This window comes from Amblyomma maculatum, chromosome 9, assembly GCF_055883805.1.
Source record: "Amblyomma maculatum isolate TAMU_Amacu chromosome 9, ASM5588380v1, whole genome shotgun sequence".
NCBI classification, from domain to species: domain Eukaryota; kingdom Metazoa; phylum Arthropoda; class Arachnida; order Ixodida; family Ixodidae; genus Amblyomma; species Amblyomma maculatum.
In genome coordinates this window covers 62,784,627-62,803,665 of record NC_139352.1, presented here as the reverse complement: position 1 = coordinate 62,803,665, position 19,039 = coordinate 62,784,627, and the positions used below count along the sequence as shown (strand labels likewise).

At 47.9% G+C, this 19,039-nt stretch overlaps 1 protein-coding gene across 8 annotated transcripts in view; it reads left to right on the top strand.

Annotated features, from left to right (window-relative positions):
• HUWE1 (HECT, UBA and WWE domain containing E3 ubiquitin protein ligase 1) overlaps nt 1-19,039 on the top strand; it is a 153,808-nt gene extending 134,769 nt beyond the window's left edge. For 7 of the 8 annotated variants that reach the window (XM_084578869.1, XM_084578872.1, XM_084578870.1 and 4 more), the window contains 10 exons: nt 1,980-2,480; nt 3,354-3,556; nt 3,883-4,168; nt 4,864-5,142; nt 6,429-6,581; nt 11,625-11,830; nt 12,348-12,680; nt 14,985-15,557; nt 16,676-17,232; nt 18,198-19,039. In XM_084578869.1, the coding sequence (XP_084434995.1) occupies nt 1,980-2,480; nt 3,354-3,556; nt 3,883-4,168; nt 4,864-5,142; nt 6,429-6,581; nt 11,625-11,830; nt 12,348-12,680; nt 14,985-15,557; nt 16,676-17,232; nt 18,198-18,300 (3,194 nt within the window). In that variant the 3' untranslated portion in view covers nt 18,301-19,039. The remainder of the gene's footprint in view (nt 1-1,979; nt 2,481-3,353; nt 3,557-3,882; nt 4,169-4,863; nt 5,143-6,428; nt 6,582-11,624; nt 11,831-12,347; nt 12,681-14,984; nt 15,558-16,675; nt 17,233-18,197) is intronic. The other variant, XM_084578875.1, reaches the window with a different exon arrangement.

Sequence of the window (19,039 nt, the reverse complement as noted above, 5' to 3'; positions counted from 1 at the left end):
AGGACTTCATGATATGGTTTGGCTGGCTTGATCGCAGTGGGTTTTTTTTTTTTTCCTGCTAGGGTTTGCACTCAGTGACAAAATGTAATTGTTATAAACAATAATCTACTGTTGCAGGATTGTTATAAGTGGTTTATTTCGTCATAGATTATATGGTAAAATTGATGTTTCTGTGGCTGTTCATTATTATATTAAATATATTGTTCAAAGCAGTAGTGTTATAAGTGGGTTAGGCTGTATCTGCTGGCCCTTCTTTACAGCCCTGTGTATTGTTTTAAGCGGTATCATCCAGAGAAGGTTGGATTTGGAGAGGGAACAAGGGGAAAAGAAGCATCAGGGAACAATCACCTTTGTTATAGTCGAGCTTGGCTTAAGGGGAGACATTGCTCCTCGCGGTTGTAAATGTTCGCGGTCCTGAGACATTTCCGCAGCTATCTGCAAATTTTAGTTGGAAAATACCGCATATTTCACAAGTTACAGCGTTAAGAAGTTGCGAATCTGACTGCTTGGCTCTTTAAATTGAGGTCAAATCGTGCTGAGATTTGATTGGCCACAGTTAGAGAAATACGCTCTCTGCCGGCATCATTTTGGTCTCATACAAAAGATCGTGATTCAGGCTATTCCCCTATCTCGATTGGCATTCATGAGCGAACACCCGAAGCGGGAAACAAAGTGGCAAAATTGCGCGAAACATGCGCTGCTATTTGACTCCGAGAGCATGTGACCAAACTGACTACTTTTGGTTGGTGCCGGCTTCGACTACTTGCTGCTTCGCGCCATTTTGAAAAGGTCGCACAGTTATGCCTAGCTGGCTTAGCTGCGTTCCGTCGTCATGATCACGGCATAAAAAGGGGAAAATATAGTTTCGGGCTTGAGACTGGCCTAAAAAGAAACGAACAAAAATGGAGTAAGAAGCAGGTCGGTGACGTGGCATCACTGCATCTTATTATCTGCAATCAGTGACGAAGCAGCCGACACTCCACACTGGGCCAATAGTGGTGCGACAGTGAGGAGCGTGAATGATTTTATCAGTGTGATTCTTACCACATAAGGGCAGCATAATCATGACGGTGCAGATGAAAAGTGATACCTAAGCAGTTTTTACGGAACAGTCGGAAGAATTAGTGGTGCGGCAGCAGCGGCAGTTGCGAAATGGTGTTTCGCGCGGCATGCGGAATCGCAAACCATGTTGAAATAAACTTGCTCTTTAGTAGCATGGGCAGTTATCTCAATGGGCAGGAGTAGCATGCTAGGCTTACCACCAGGCAGACATCTCCGGTTGCCATTAAAATATATATATATATCTCAATGGGAAATGGCGCTTCCACACCAGAAACCAGTCAGAACTCAGTTTAAAATAAGTTGCTGTTAGTCTTGGAAATTCGAAACTATGCCGAAAACATTTTTTACAGATTTCTCAAAATTGCATTTTGGGCACAGTCAGCATTTTGGAGGAGCGATATATCTCTGTTTATATATCCACAATCTCTATAATTCTTTTTTTGCTAAAAAATACTAACCCACAAGCTCTGCAGTAATACTACGTTTTAACCGCTGCTTGTTGGCCAAAATTATCAAAATAAATCATTTGTTTCAGTCACCAGAGCTAGCCTTTCCTTTGGCAAGTTTGGCAAGTTTGGCAAGTGACAACTTTCTTCCAAATCATCCTAGAACGCTCATTTATGCCTTACTGCAGTTCTTTGTGATTCTAGATTATTTATATACAGAACTCTTCTCCACAAGGTCTAATGTTCGCGAACCTTGCTTCCTCCAAACAAAAACCATCTTTCCTTAATATATTTATAGCTACCTGCTGTAGGTGAAAACAGTTTGTAGTTTAGGAATCTGCACAAGAAAGTGTACAAACGGTGTAGATGTGGTGCAGATCTGCCCATAAATAAAGGAGATAATTCTAAGAGGGGTGTCCCTCCTTAATGCCACCACACATTCTTCATTCTAATGTAGCCACTTCTATGCAGGTTCCTTCGAGTCGTCCCCATTAGCCCAGCTTATTTCATTGCTGGCACACCCTGTGGTGAAGCGGAGCTCGGTGCTGACGGACCGCTTGCTGCGTCTGCTGGCCCTGGTCTCCATGGCAATTCCGGACCAGGAGAAAGAGAACAAGCCGCCCGCGGAGGCTGTCCCTGCGCCATCCTCCTCTGCCAACAATGCTGCCTCCACGCTGGACTTGGATGGGGCACTGCTGGGGCGTGCCACCGAGGTTCCCTCATGCTCCCGGCAAGAGCAGCTGGATGGAGCACTCCTGGGGCGCGCTACCGAGGTCCCCTCTTGCTCTCGGCAGGAGCAGCAGCACCCGCAGCAGCACCCGCAGCAGCACCCGCAGCAGCAGCCACAGCAGCAGCCACAGCAGCAGCCACAGCAGCAGCCACAGCAGCAGCCACAGCAGCAGCCACAGCAGCAGCCACAGCAGCAGCCACAGCCGCAGCCGCCGCACCACTACCCCATCACTGTCGCTGAAGGTGAGTATTGTTTCTCCTCGCCGAACTGTGTTCCCAGGGTTAGAAATTGCAGTATTTTAAAATTTTCTTTCGCTTGCAAGACTCCAGCTTTATTAACAATACAAGTGAAGTCACTCCTCTTGTTACATTTATAAATTTATAAATTGCTTGGTCATTTTTGCCTTTTCTTCATTTCATGCTGGTGAAAGTGACTTTTGTTAATGATGGTCAAGCCGCATTCAGAGAAGTGTGGTGCCCATGCATGTAGCAGGAAGTGGGTGCCACCACCAGCACGTCGCTGGTTATTGGGATGACCACTGGTGTACGCCGGCCTGATGCTAAGCTTCCAATTAGTGCATGAAAGAGCCTGAGATAAATTTGGGTAAACCATGTTGATGGCCTAGCTACTGTGTTCCTTCGAAAAAGGTGCTTTCTGTGATAAAAGTGGAGCTTTGTTAAGCTAGAAACAGGCAGAAAATGGAATGGTGGACGTTATAAGTAAGCAGCAATATGTCAGCAGCTGTTCTGGTTTGGATTTCTAAGCCTAGGCTACACTGTTGTTCGCCTCAGAAACGTGATCACGGAGTCTTTTTCGCCTAGATGTCGCAAGACTGGATTCAATGACCGGAGAATTTCTTAATGCAATTTTCTCGGGAGCAGTAAATGTGTGTCTTGATGCAGGGCAAACGTCAACGTGCTAGAGAAGAGCTGAAAATCAGTTTTTGCGAAGGACGAAAGTCGGATGAGCTTCTGTACTCTGTATTCCTTTGTGCGTAGTTGAAGTTATTTTCTTATTTAATGCTGTCATTCCATGGGCTTTATTCTAGAGTACAAAATAAGCGTTGGTTTACGCTTGTTCTCTGTGCTTGTTGAGCACTGTTCTTGTACATGCAGCTCTGGTGTCGTCAGCTGCAGCCGCGGCGGCAGCTGCTGCCCCGTCGACAACACCACCGGTGGCGCCCACCGCACCCGCGGTTCCGGTGGCGCCAGCTGTAGAGAAAGTCACCAGCAAGCCCATGGAGGTGGTGCCCATGGAAGAGGAGTCCTCACAAGTGGAGAGTGTGGTGCTTGAGCAGCACCTCAAACTTGCCGTAGAGGTGCGTCATCTGTCAGGGCGCCGGCAAGGGAAATGGGTAGTTGTCAGGGCAGCATTTTACTGTACTAAATAAAGCACGCTTCCTGGTGTCAGGTGTCGCACAGTATGTTGTAGTCACGGATAAAGATGGTAAGATATTTGGCGCATGTGAACAGGACAAAAGACAAACGCTGCATTAAAAAAAAAGAGCTCCTGTAGCTCCTGAGTAGCTAACCGGTTCATGCCTTTACCAACAGTTTAGTTGCACTGATGTAAAGCAGGGCAATAGAATCTGCTTTGCTATGCTCATATTCCATTGGCCGGCCTTTTCTGCATCTTTCCTTGCAGACGCTGACATCGAAGGCGTGCTCGGAGGAAGGCTTGGAAGATGCGACGTCCTTGTTGCTGCGGTTGTCGCGGGGATGCCCGTCGGCGCGGCAGGTGGTCCTGCGGCTACTGCTCGAGGGAGCACGGTCACTGGGCGCCACCGTTGAGACCTCCATCGCTGCCCTGTTGGCCGAGCTGAGGACGCTCAATGCCCGCCTGGCCTCTGAGCGTCTCGCTCTTGAGGAGAACGAGCGGGATGATGCCAGAGCGGCAGGACGTTCCTCGGCCGTTTCTTCTCCGCAGCCTGGTGAGTAGTGCACGTTGCGATGCTGTCAGTGCCAGTCATTTCGCAGTCGCAGTAACCAGGGAGGTGTTTCGGTGTTGGAACCCCCTCTACGTTTTTCCACTCGCTCGAGATTTTTGTAGTACTCTGTATCCCCCCCCACACCTTTCGGCCTTTTTGTCAGCCTATGGCTTATAACACCATATCGGGATAAAAAAGAACCTGCTAAGCTGTGGCAAACCACAGAACAACCTTTGTAACCAAACTCACATGCATGCATGGTTGCTCCGCGCGTGAGAGTAGCGTGCGTGCAGAGCAACCACGCTCCCCTGAAAAGAAATATGCGTAGTAGCTCTGCACTTTTCAATATTCGGACTCCAACAGCGCAGGGTGAAAATATGAGCTTCTTAAATGATTCAACAGATGGTGTGATAAGTCCAAGCATGCCAGGGTTGTGCTACAGCGTGAATTTATGAATGTACAATAGAGAACATATGTGGTGACACTGCAGGGGCGGAATGTAAAAACGTATTGGTACGTCAGTGAACACCTCCTGGGTTGTACCAGTAATGAATGCTTAGGACACTTAGCAGTTGAGGTGCCTTTGTATTGAGAAAATGTAAGCTGCAGTATTTTCCAAAGCTCTTGAGTAGCACCGAGCAGTTTGAGCCGTGCGGACTTCGCCCTGACAGCACATGGTGCACCCGATGCAACTGCAGGCACGTCGGGCATTCCACGCACGACGGCAGGCACCATCCAAGACCGGTTCACCCACTCGACAGTGGTGATCACCGCACCGGGTGGCCCTGTGGGTGGCCCCGGGGGTGCTGTTGGTGGCAGGCTCCCCAAAGGTGGCCGGGAGCTGCAGCTACCGTCGATGGGTGCCCTGACCTCCAAGATGTCCTCGCAGGCTTTCTTCCTTCGGGTGCTCAAGGTGGTCATCCAGCTGAGGGAGGCAGCACAGGGAAGCCAGCAGCAGGCTGCAGCCAGGAGAAGACGTGAGTGGCTGCTCTCTATCTGTCGGCCTGCCCGTGGTACACAAGACTGAACATTGAAGGGATGCTTACAACCCCGCTGTACCACCTGGAGTGGCGTTGCCGGTTTGGGTGTCCATCTTGCGTTCAGAACGTGCAGGTTTAGAATCCCCGGTGTTGAAGTGTACCTATTGATTTTCCTGTGGGGTACCAGCTTAGCCCTGGCGTTGTTTTGACTCTTTCTGGATTTGCCTCAATGATCTCAATGATTTGCCTCAGTGATTCAGCACTAGCTAAGAGACAGTCAGCACCGCGAGTTCGTTAATCAAGGTCAACTGCCGCGACATGTTCGTTACATGGAGTTTTCAAACACACGCACTTCATTGGGGACGGCGATGGAGAATTGAAAAGCTTCGTAATATCAAGGAATTTGCTACATAGAACTTCAGCTTAGTTGTATTGTCATAATTCTGCCTGGCAACCCTTAGTATGGCTCAGAAAGGGATGGGAATGGTCGCATAGTGTAACGAGCTGCTCGCAGAATCATGCAGGCATGCACATATACATCTGCACACCATATTCAGTATACATTTGCCTACTAGTTTTTCAGATGCCCAATTTTCCGGACTTGCCTGATCATTCGAACTCTGCCATGGCACCTTAACACACTCCGTAGAGTCAATGTATAACGCCGACCAAAATTTTGGATGTTTAAAACTTCTCGTGTTCGATTTTGCGGAATTTCCTCTCAATCACAGGCGAGAAATTGCCACATCATAACTTCCATTTTGTTTTTCTGGAACCTTGAGTACGTGTTGGATGCATCCTGCATGCCCCTATATGTATTCGGTAGCAGGCACCACTAACTGCTGCGACTTAATGGACCAGTTACCTCCCGAATCCGGCGGCCTGCACCGTGAGCCCCTACTCCATGGTTCTGTCAAGCAGCGCCAAAGAAACTCCGCCCCACGGAGGACGGGCCAGTAAGCGTGAGCATGCTATCACATGACTATACGTCACTGCTTGCATGTAGCTGCAAGCGAGAGAGCCAGCGGCGCCGTCGCGAGCGCGTCGGAGAGGAGACCGGCTGTGAGAATGGGGAGATTGACTCAGAAACAGATTGACCAGTTTCTAGGGCCACTCTGTAGATAAAGCGACGTTTTAATGGTGAATTTGTTTTTTCGGGCTGCCTGGTTTTCCGGACGCTTTTTTGGCCTGAAGCTGCTGTTGTGGGAGAAGGGAAAGGAGGTGGGGCGAGGCTGTGCTGACTGGCTTCTTGGCACCGGTGTGTATGTGCGTGTCCACTGCAGTGACGGGGGCGTGTGAGGTGCCCACGTCAGAAGAGCCCTTGGCCTTTCCGTGGTCCCCAGGCACTTTCGCCACCAGCACGCCACTTGTTGAGCATGCACCGTGCCCACTGCAGCCGAATGCCAATGACCACATGGATGTCGATGGGGCTGGCGGTGAGAGCTGTTGCACCACTTAGAGAGAGGGGCAGTGCCATTTTTTTCTTTTTTCTTTCCAAGGGCAGTGGCAGTCGCTGCTGCTCTGCCACGTGCTAGATCAACTCCCTGACCGACCTGCCCTCCCTTTTTTCTGTCCCCTCCTCTCTTTATTACGTGAATATTCTTGTGCTGCTTATTATTGGCAGCACGCTAGTTATGCATGCTTTTCATACAGTCCCAACTGTCCCCCTGCAGGGCTGTGTGTGTTGTGCTGAATTTGTATTGAGAAGCTGGAGCACTACACTTGTCATTTTTAATTTCCACTCTTACTTTTGCTAGTCTTAGCGCCATTTTGTTGGCATTTGTATGCAGTAAAAGCTCGTTAATTAGAACTTCACGAGATCGGGAAAAACGTTCGAATTATCCGATGTTCGAATTATCGAATGGCTTCAAAAAAACTGACAAGAACCATTTGTATTACAACACATTTCTTGGCAGTGCGCCAAGATGCTGCACAGCGACGACATGTTTATCTTTTGACTTTAGCTTCAGCAGGGAGGGGGGATGCGTGCGAACTTGGCAAAGTGCCAGCGCTTGTCCGGTTGTGCAAGCCTCCTTTTCAGAAAAGTATGTTCGCTTTATCATGCTATGAGCAACGGGGACAGCGCTGTCTACTGCCATTTCAATTATTGGGTTGCGTGATAGCAGCAAGCGGCTTTTGAAGCGAACCGAACGATGCTTTGCGTTATGATCGCTGGCGTGCTTTCGTTGACGACTGATGGGTGAAAGAATGGATGGCTGTCGCAAAAAGAAAAAATGTTTAACCCATAGTGCTTGTCCCAGATCATAACCTTTCATGGGCATTGGCTGGGACCGCGCCGACAGTGCTTATCCCTATTTCCAAATTAGCAGGGCTGGAATTAACGAGTATTTAGTTGCGAGCTATGGAGGTTGCGCAGAAGAGAGCAGGGAGCTGCCGCTGCGGCCATGCACTGACCTTGCAGCGGCCACCGTCTCCTCCCTCCAACGCCGCTGGCCGCCGCACCGGTCATGGCGCCATTTGTTTTACCCACTCTTCCATGGTTTTACCTGGTTCCATCTTCTGTCCTTGTTTTGGATGTGCGCAGCTTCTAATTATGCCTTCCTATCGCGGAGGTGTTTGTTTACGTTTTTTTTTTGCTGCGTGATATGCGCCAAACCGCCCAGACGCGGCGGCGCGTAGTACGAATTATCCGTAGCGGAACTGACTCGCGTTCGAATTAACGGGTTTTTTTATACACAGATCTCTACGGAGATTGGCCGGACCAAGTAGTGTAGTTCGAATTATCGAGGTTCGAATTAACGAGCTTTCACTGTATCTACTTTGCAAAATGCACACGAGGCGTGTTAGGGGGTGAGACACGGCTCTTAGAAACCGAAATGTCGACAAAAGCTCGATGTTATTTTTGAAGTCTGCAGCTATTTTCTGCACCTTTCTGTGAAAATTCAGTTTGTTGAGTATTTTGCCCACAAAGTAGATTTATATTGTCACTGTTAACCGGATTTCAGCCAAAATCGATGCCAAAATGGTAATTTTTTCGCAGTACGCAGCTTCCGTCTCTCCATCTTGCCTCGATCTTGGCTTCAATTGAAAGAGCAGCTTTCCCTCTGCAAATTTCTGCCACCGCCGTTCAAGCCCGTTTATTGCCAAAAGAAAAAGCGCGCCTAAAAAAGATCACAATGCTTTTCGTTAGTCGGGGTGCGTGATGTGTGTGCACTACCCGATCGGCTGAATAGGCCTCCGTAGTCTGCACGACGCACTCAGTCACAGCCGCAGCATGAAAGGCAATGCTGTTTTGTTTTTCTGCTTTTGTCGAAGCAATACGAGATGCATCGACCCAGAAACAAGTTTGATTAGAAAGTGAATCGCTCGCGAATAAAAGAACATCACAACGAAGGCATCACGGCATGCACAAGGCGACGAACATATCAAAAGCCTTGTGGCTGGCACTTGTTTTTCATGCTTAGGCTGCACCAAGTAAGTGCACACAGCTGCAAGTTTTCATCTGCTGAGCATAGTGTGTGTACAGTAAAATTGTGTTAGTTTGGATAGTTCGAACTAGGAGTACAGTCCCGGCCAAAGCCCTTATAAGCTTATTGATGTCGGATGCTCGTTAATTCTGACGTGGGCAGGCTCGCTGTGGTCAATTCGGATAAAAGATCGCGTTGAGATATGACTGCCAAAAAAAAAAAAAAAGCAAGCGATGAAATGATTCTCCTGAATCTGAATTGCATGAAACAGCAGTGCTGCTTCATCCTCAGACTCGTGTTCATTATTACTGCAATAAACTTTTTTTTACTTGACACAACCAGGCATGTGTTAGACATCTCTGTTGCAGCATGCTTTGAATAACCCACAGCTGGCTGGCTGGCTGACAGTGGGGCCTCTGACATCACACTATCACACTCTTTTCCTCACATTTTTTTGGCTAGGCAATGTGTTGAGCATTTCAAGAACACCCAAATAAAACCGCTGGCTAAAAATTGAAAATTTATTTTAAATGTTTTTCTTCGATTTTTTAAATCTGGTTCGGTATCCAGTTAGCCGACTAAACTTAATTATGAACTGTGAAGAAAGATTTGGTACAGATAAAATGCTCTAACAAACCTCCATGCAGCGAATTCCTCGATATTACGAAGTTTCCCATTTCCACAATGCCATTCCACATTGAAGTGCGTGCATTTGAAGGCTCCATGTAATGAACATGTCCCGGCGGTTGACCTTGATATAACAAACTCGTGGTGCTGACTATCTCCTAGCTAGTGCTGAATTACTGGAAATTTGGTAAAACCCCGCAAGTTTCATGACAGTAAAGCATGAACTGACGTGAGAGGAACGTCTACGATAGCAACGAGCGACCGCATTTGACACAACGCGCTGTGTTTGAGTGCTGATGGCGCATATATGCGGAATGCAGCAGTCTCTCGCTGCTTTTGCTTTTGTAATGTGGCACTGCAATACTTCATTCTCAGAAGCCGTAAAAAGTAACAGAACAATGAAAAAAGACTAGATGCGATCAGCGTGTGTCCATCGCCGCCACGTGGTTGCTCGCAAACTCCTGTGGCTCAGTAGAGGAAACAGCAGAGAGGAGGTGGAGGAATAAAAAGCTTATTGTCGATATATATATATGTGTCTCCTAGTTGGAGCCCTAGTCTGGGGCCCCATAGATGCTGACGAGAGTTGGTTTCCGTGGGGTAATTGTGGTGGGCGAGCAGGAACATGCGCAAAAAAGATGCAAGTGCCTTCGCACCCTCAGCGCGGTCACAAAACGTTTAACCACTTGGATAACTTCAAATAAATCTGATTTACAGTAAATATTTTCAAGGTAGTTTCTCTTATAATGAATTCTTAATTTCGTTTTCGTTATGCATTGCCTTTTGAGTCTTCACGCGTAAACTACCTACAACGGAAACCTGGATGCAACGAAAAGTCTCTGACAGTTTACAATTTCGTTATAAACAGGTTTAACCTTAGAACTTTTAACCTTGGTAAAGGTTCTTGTGTAGAATAGTAGACAGGCACTTTTATCATAAAGGTAAGGCTACCTTGTAGTGCAGCTAGTTTCTAGATTGCTTAAAAATATAAAAATGCATTTCTCCCTTTGTGGGGTATCAAATACGTTGGTGTTTTGGGCTGGACAGCTTACTGCGCCGGAGAACATCCCATACTGTCGTTGGCTGTTATTTTTTACCTTTATAATTCGATAAAAACGCTTGAATAATTGCAATCCGAAAAGTCAGTTAACTCAAAGCTTCGCTTTACGCTATGCTAATGTACCAATCATTACTTTCTTTTTGAGCAGTGTTATCAAATACCTTCTGTACTTGATTGACTGATGAAGGTTAATGAGCACTTGGCAAGGCCACGTCACTACTGCACACTGCACATCATTCGTAATCGAGTGCACAGCCTTTCCAGCATGCACATGTCGTTCAAACTGGCATTGCACAGCGAGGTGATCTGTTACAGAAATGACTAGTTGATGTTGGTGATGACCTGCGTGCTATGATGAGCAAAGCGAGCTGTTGCCTTGTTTAGTGACTATCGAGGGTGTGCATATTGAAGCCTGTTGGCCTACACAACGAATGCGTTTGATTCCTTGATGCCACCGCAGAATCCACGAGGGCCAATTCTTGCCGTTGAAAGGCTCTGTGCCACTGTGCATTCCTCCAGTTGTCGGGCCTTACTTCGAACTGTGTCTGTTCTATATCCCCAACCTCGTCGCCAATGTTACAGGAACTTCTCAACTCTGTTGCTGGCTAGAGACTGGAGTTTATTGCAATTTTTGCAAGAGAGGGGAAGATTCCATGGCTATGAAAGGCCTGTTCAATGTGGTTGCTTACGGTTGATTTGATGTGCAGAACAAAGTTGGTTAAATTGAACATTGGATCTCTAAAAAGGCCAGAATATAGTCGTGAGTGTACAGATACCTTTACTGCCACATACAACTCTGAATGCAATTTACTATTGTTGCTGTTTGTTTTGTTGTAGTCCAACTGACATCCTTGCTGCATCTGAGGTAGTTAGGGCCAAGCTCTGGGTAGGATGTCATGGATGAAGAGGGCTAGATGGAAAAAGAGCTGTAACCTCTGGAGCATCCATTGATGCCAGACTCCAGATTTTCGGCACTTTTTGCATTTCAGTTCTTCTGCTCTCCACATGCAAGTGTGGAGAGCAGGAAGATTGATGGTTTGATTGCTTTCAGTCTCCTTTTGCCTCGTACTGATGACCTTGAGGTTGTGGCATTACATGTTTTTGCTTTGAGCTGCGAGCAAGCCACAGTGCTATCTTATTTGAAACACAGTAGACACGCATAGTCTGGCTTTTGCTTGCCTGGTTCGCGCTGACTTATTTGCTTTGTGGCCAGTAAGGGCTGGGAGCTGGCGATTGACCTACATTTTGAGTTGACTACCTGCAATTCACAAGCTGTTTGCAGCACTATCGACAGTAAGGTTGGCCTTGGTTCTTAGTACCAAGCGGCAGAGAGACATCCTAACCTTGCTCTCGCTCTTTGGCCTTAGTGTCCAGTAATGGTGGGGGTGCTGGAGCCGGAGCACAGAGCCCCCTCATCCAGCCCCTGGCTGCATCCACACCGACACGGCAAGCATCTACAGGGGCAGCGGAAGCAACCACTGCGGATGAGCCACTGCTGCTGAGTGAGGAGCTGCGGCTGGATTCCCTCTGGAGCACTCTCAGTGACTGCCTGCTCGAGTTGGCTGAAACTCAGGTGGGCAGGCAAAACCCTCTTTGACGAAGTGTACGTTCATGCGCAGTGTATAGCACGGAAACAAACTGAAAATGGATGCAGCTGTACACTAAGCATGTCTGATTACTGTCTAGCGGGAGAAATTTATGTATTAGCTTTCGGTAAATCACTTTTCCCGATACCTGGTCGTCACCGTGGCCACTGCTCAAGGTTTCCAGCATTGGCCTGCATAAAAACTGGCGCACTGAACTGATTGAAGAATTCTACTCAAAATTTTTCTGCGCCATTTCTAGCAAAATTGTTATGGAATTGATATCTTTAGCCAGAGTGCCGAAAAAAATTCACTGTTCGATCGATCCCTTTAAAATCAAAGAACCCCAAAAGGCTAGTGCAGTTCTCGCCTTACAGGCATTTGCAACCTGATAGTTTTGCTGAAGACGTTTGCCTCCATTCGTGTGTGTGTGTATGTGTGTGTGTGCGCGCGCGCGCGCTCATACGCATGCAGTTCGTTGTTGCAATCCTTTCCTTGCTGTCGCAGGACCAGCATGCAGTGCTAGTTCTCCAGCCAGCAGTGGAGGCCTTCTTCCTGGTGCACGCCAGCGCCCCCTCGGCCGCTGCTGCTGCTGCTGCAGGCGGGACGGGCAGCGGAGCGCCTGTGCCTGGAGGCTCTCGGGACACGGCTCGCCGGCGCGAGTACCGCTCTGAGAGCCGTGAGACCCAGCTGGCCCACATTCACCAAGAGATGGCACCCCTGTCACCCTTGATGCAGCAGGACGGACAGCCGGCCGCTACACCTGGTGCCGAACGCCCTGCTGATGCACTGCACCCAGACGTGCAGAAGTTCTTGAGCTTCGCAGAGACCCACCGGACGGTGAGACACAGTTGGCTTTACACCCGGTGTTGGGAATGCTTGGAGCGCTTTGCTGATACGGCAGGGCGCATTTATAACGTCTGAAATTGTAAACCAACTCTTGCTCATTGTGAATGTGAGTGCTGTCAGGCGATTCATTGGGGCAGCGGCATACAGCGGTAATAAACAAGGAGGCGCTGCAAACTCAGCCCCACAATGACAAAAAGTGTGCATCTCCCCGTCATGACGACCAAAAACGTTCCTCAGCATCTGTTACGCCTCCGCACCCTCAGCCAAGACAGTGGTTATTTTGAACTGTACTGCCTGGTCCAACCAAGCTCCATAACAGTCTGCATAAAAGGCCTATTAGAGCAAGAGAGGGTGATATTTTTGGGGTTGGTGGCCTGGGTCCTGAAACGTGACTTTCACCCGCGATGTTGTGGCCTAGGCGTGAGGCTGTGTCTCCAAAATGACAAGAGAAGGTAAAAGCGGTTAAAGCCAAAATGGCATTGCCATAGTGGCTGGAGAATTGCGGACAGCAACTACTGTGGCAGCAGCCTCTGTTCAGCATGATCTTGGAGACTTGCAATTAAAATCTCGTTAATTTGGCTCCATCTATTCGGTCATTAAGCTCCACCCGCATATTGAGAGCATTGCTATCACCAGTTGAGCAGTATGCACCGCAAGCACAGAGTGATAACTCAAGCGAACTAAGTCGTCATTGCCGCAACCATTGGTTGCAAAGTATGTTGTGCTGTACATGCCATAGTATGTATCACCTTGAGTAGTGGTGCTAAGTCTCAAGCGTATAGAATGTGGCAGAAGTTTTGGATCATACGAAGATATTTGGCAATGTCTTGAGATATATCATCAAAATGTCACCATGATCCTGTGGCCACTGCTCGGTTAGCAGATGGAAGCACCACCAAGAAACTGCAAATAGAAAGGTTTTGCCGGTCAAATTCAGAAATGGTGAAAGGGGTTGGTTGTCTTAACTTTTATTTTGTCTGCTCTTTTGTATCCACGTGTTGTTTTAGTGTCATATTTACTCGCTTCAATTTGTAGAAATATGATACATCTGTATCGCCTTTTTGCCAGCTGCCACCATGGCCTGAGAATCCTGCCCCCGTCAGAGCTCAGATTTTCGATATGGCTCTGTGGAGAGTTTTCTGTAAATAGCATGGTCAAAGGGAGTTGAGGATAGAACTGTTTGTGATGGTGCAGTTGATTGGCTCATGTTCTGCAGTGGCACCCTATAACGGGCCGGCAAACTAGCAGCACGCTGTTCACTGGATGTCACTAGGCCTAGCCGGCTCTGCATGGAAGGCACAGGGGAGAGTGTTTCTTTATCAGTCACTGTGTCTTACATAGAGGCCAGACATGTATGTTACTAGTTTAATATAAAAGCAGTAATCTTTCGTTGAAGTACGGTTGGGTTTTGCAACACCTTTGATAGTAAGACAGGTGGAGCTAGTGCAGCAAGAGGCGCTGATAAGCCTTCGGTCAGCTAGGTTAACTTGACTTCGTGGCCGACATTGTATGGCATGGAAAATGATGCCACATTGCTCACGTTGCGCAGTTTTAGAGCACCTTCGTGTGGCTAGCTCACCAGTAGGTGCTGAAGACTCTGCTTGATACCAGCCCAACAGCAGGTGCTGAAGACTCTGCTTCATACCTGCCCAACACTAGGTGCTGAAAACCGCTTAATAGTGCTGCATATTCAAGATTTGATTGCAGGAGCAACATTCATTTGCAGGCATTCGATACATCGGATGTTGGTTTTATGGGAGTTAATTATATTAATGATACTATACTTTTGCATGGGGCTTCGAAGCCAGTATTTTTTCACTGTTCAGTGTAAGCAATATTTCGGTATGTCTAGGATTGGCTGCATTTAGCTGTGCAATTCAGCAGGGCCAGACAGAGCTACTTGCATTACATAATGTGTCAGGTCAGTCACTTCAAGATCACTTCGACTTATTTTTGTCCAGCGTACTTAAAACAGTTTTCCATTGTACGAACCTATCTAGGGAAGGTGTCTTCCCTGGTGAATGGTGGAATATGTTACTGCACTGGAGGAGTGAGGTGGGACCAGAACTATTGAAATTCTGGTGGTGGTAGTCTCGCAAACTGGGATCAACAAAATTACTCTTCGAAAATTCCTGGGACCTTTTTCTCAAACGCTCGCACAATACGGACTTTCCCAACTCTGATAAGAAGCTGGCAAACACTAAAAATACTCTTAGGGCACACCCCGACATGGTGCAAAGCCTGATTGTCGAGTATTCATAATTATATGTGGATGTCTTTCTTTCTCATATTCAGGTGCTCAATCAGATCCTGCGCCAGTCAAGCACACCTCTAGCCGATGGCCCCTTCGCTGTCCTTGTCGACCACACACGCGTGCTTGATTTCGATGTCAAGCGGCGCTATTTCCGGCATGAGCTGGAACGACTTGACGAAGGCTCAAGGAGGGAAGACCTGGCAGTGCACGTGCGACGTGAGCATGTCTTCGAGGACTCCTTCCGCGAGCTGCACCGACGGCCCCCGGAAGAGTGGAAAAATCGGTTCTACATTGTCTTCGAGGGTGAGGAAGGTCAGGACGCTGGAGGTCTGCTGCGTGAGTGGTATACGATCATCTCCCGCGAGATCTTCAACCCAATGTACGCACTGTTCACGACGTCCCCGGGTGACCGGGTAACATACATGATCAATCCGGCATCGCACTGCAATTCCAATCATCTGAGCTACTTCAAGTTTGTGGGGCGTGTGATTGCCAAGGCTGTGTATGACAACAAGCTGCTCGAGTGCTACTTCACACGGTCATTCTACAAGCACATCCTGGGCAAGCCAGTCAAGTACACGGACATGGAGAGCGAGGACTACTCCTTCTACCAGGTGTGTTAAATCTAGACGGGTTGCCTCTGCTTAGGATGTGGCATATTTCCTAGGTTCGGCACATAGATATCATCGCTCATGCAAAGGTATGCTCATGCAAAAAGTCCTGCAGCTACTATGTAGAAGTGCATTGGTGAAACCCAGTGCCATATCTGGGGCAGCCCATCTACTTTTGTGGCAGAGTATTCTGTTCACCATTATGGTGGCATTCACTCCACATCTGCATCATGGCCAGAGAAAACCAGGAAGCTCTGCCAGATATAGAAGTATTAGTGTACGTGAAAGAGCCCCAGGTGGTCGAAATTTCCAGAGCCCTTCACTACTGCGTCTCTCATAGCCCAAGTCGCTTTAGGACGGTAACCCCCTATAAACCAAGCCGAACCGAACCTCATAGAGGTATTGTGCCTTCCTGTGGGTAATAACAAGCAGCATATCCATGGAGGGCATTGCTTGTCATGGTATACTGCTATTCTGCCAAGCCTAATCGTGAAGCTTAGGCTATTCGGCTGCCAAAGTTACAGGACGGTCTATCAAGTCTAACTGCTCTGTTACTTAGAGGCTAGTTAGACATATTGAACTCTAAGCAGAGCTTTTCTAATGATGTAACAGTACATGCCTACGCTGGAGAGGCAGCTTTGTGCTGCTTGTCAGAAAATATTTTGCTGGAATTACCTTTGTTGTACGTCTCTGCACACCATCTCATGAGTGTGTATCACTTTCGGTATTTTTGGAACTGCCTTTAATAAGAAGGCTAAGCGGTGTGGCAAGACTGGTGACAAGACTGTGTCAGGTGTAAATAGAAAGGGGGTGTAGAAGAAGGTGGCTATGAAATGTGTTTGAGGGCTCGGTTATAAATTTAACGGTTGCGACTGTTATCGGCCACTCATTTAACGGACCATAGTATTGCAACCTTACCATGGGATGTCAGTTTTGTTGAAACGTTGAGCGCGGCACCTCAGAGTGCCCTGCTTTTAACAGGTGGTGCTGCAATGACACTTATGAGAACTTTGCTGCAAAATTCATTGGTCACAAACCGTAGACCAGTTGTTGCAGGTGAAAAGAAAAAATGTTGTGGTATGCCCCCTCACCCTTGTGCTTCTTTCCTTGCGTGGCTACAGGGCCTGGTGTTCCTGCTGGAGCATGGTGTGCGGGCACTCGGCTACGAACTGACCTTCAGCGTGGAGGTTCAGGAGTTTGGTGTGACCGAGGTGCGTGACCTCAAGCCTGGTGGCCGGCACCTGCCCGTGACCGAGGAGACAACCCAGGAGTATGTGCGCCTTGTCTGCCAGGAGAAAATGACGGGCGCTATCCGGCGGCAGTTGAATGCCTTCCTTGAGGGCTTCTATGAGATCATCCCCAAGCGGCTCATTGGCATCTTCAATGAACAGGAGCTTGAGCTGCTCATCTCTGGCTTGCCCAGCATCGACGTGGACGACCTTCGGGCACACACCGAATATCACAAATACCAGGCGACCTCGCTGCAGATTCAGTGGTTCTGGAGGGCCCTGCGCTCCATGGACCAAGCGGACCGGGCCAAGTTCCTCCAGTTCGTGACAGGCACCTCCAAGGTGCCCTTGCAGGGCTTTGCAGCCCTGGAAGGCATGAACGGCGTCCAGCGCTTCCAGATTCATCGGGACGACCGGTCCACTGATCGGCTGCCGTCGGCCCACACCTGGTAGGTGCTGCAGCCAAGAAGCGAGGTGTGGAAGGCAGGCTCAGAAAAGGTTACAGCGAGACAATGCAGTGAAGTTTGGCTGGATTAAGTTTAGCTTGCTTTCGCTGATTGTCATGCCAACAGATTGCCTTGGGAGGACATTCTCCTTTCTACTTTGGTATCTTTGCATTTGTGGCCCTCTTCAGCAAGGACCGTTTTATGCTTGTGGAAAACACTAGCTATGGTGGCCATTGACATGTTCTAAAGCCTATACAGTGCTGTCCACTTATAATGAACAATATTGAGAAAAGCGGGAAATCTGATCATCATAACCAGCTACCATTATATGTGGACCGGCAAAAGAAAAAAAAAATGAAAGAAAGAACACACCGCATATTTTCCCATGTATGTAGGCTTGCCTACTTACAAGCGATGACTGAGTAAGGCAAAGTGAACAATGCGAATCACCCTAAAGAGCGCTGAGCACTTCATTACAGGATACATAAATAGCCATAGAATAACAAACATGTTTAAGCATGGTACGGGTGACGGCGATACGAACGCATCCTTTGCGCAGTGACGGCAGCGATTACAATGATGGTAGCACTCATTTTCTAAAGGAACGCAATGTTCCCTCGCTGATTTCTCCACGCTGGCTTGTTTCGTGAAATTCAGACCAGTTTTCGTAGTAAACATCGTTCGGCCAACCAGAAAGTTGTCGTTGTATGCAATATGCCGTCGTTAATCGATAATTACATATGGTTTATTTTTAAATGGGCGAAATGGAAAAACTGATAAATTCTAAGATAACAATTACATACAAGTGATATATTCACTGTGCAGTCTTTTTCTTGACTGTAAAAGATCAGAAGCTGCAGTTGGTTAATTTCGCAGAAAGCTAGCATGTCACTGGTCCCACAGGACTACTATTCATTGCTCACTGTCATTTCATTTTTCCTCCCTTCCCTGTGCCCCTCTCTGCGCAGCTTCAACCAGCTGGATCTGCCGGCGTACGAGACTTATGACAAGCTTCGCACAATGCTGCTCAAGGCCATCCAGGAGTGCACGGAGGGCTTTGGCTTTGCCTAAGGAGGAGGGGGAGAGAGTGGAGGCCTCCACCCAATTCCCTTGATGCCATCGTTCCTGCTTCCCCTCCCCCATTTTCCCCCCTTTTGTGATGTGTACAGACGGGAACGCAACAGAGCCACACAACTACCTACCACCACCAACCACTCTCGGACGTCCTCTCAAAAACGACGACTACCGCCATGCCTGTACCGCCACCCTCGCTACCGTCGGAGTACTGGCTACCGTGTGCTACCAGCCTTCTTGTCCGGAGTTTTCTTCATTTTCAGCTATTGCATTACTTCTTTTTTTGTTTGTTTATCTTGGACATTTAGGACTTAACTTTCTTTTTGCTGTCCCTTTTTTCTGTCACTCTTGTACAGTATTAGGGTTCTCTTTTGCTCTAGTAGAGCAGCCAGCTTTATAAACTTTGACCATTATTCTGTATTGTTTCTCACCCTCTTCCCTCAGTATGTGCCCACTCCCTTTCCCATGACGCCTTCGTTTTGTCCACTGACGGCTATGTCGGCTGCATGTCTATAGGAGATTGTATGTAATGGCTGGGGTTTTTTATATACATACTTATAAATACTATGATCGTTCTACGGCCAGAACTGTAAGTGTTTTTTTTTTCCATTTGTTTTCCCCCTCTGCGGTGCTTTGGGCGGAGGTAGAGCTTTAAACTTTTTTTTTACGTGGTGTCGTTGAGGGGGTGGTGCGTTGGTCGAAAGAAAAATACACTGGCTCTTTCTATTTATATAAT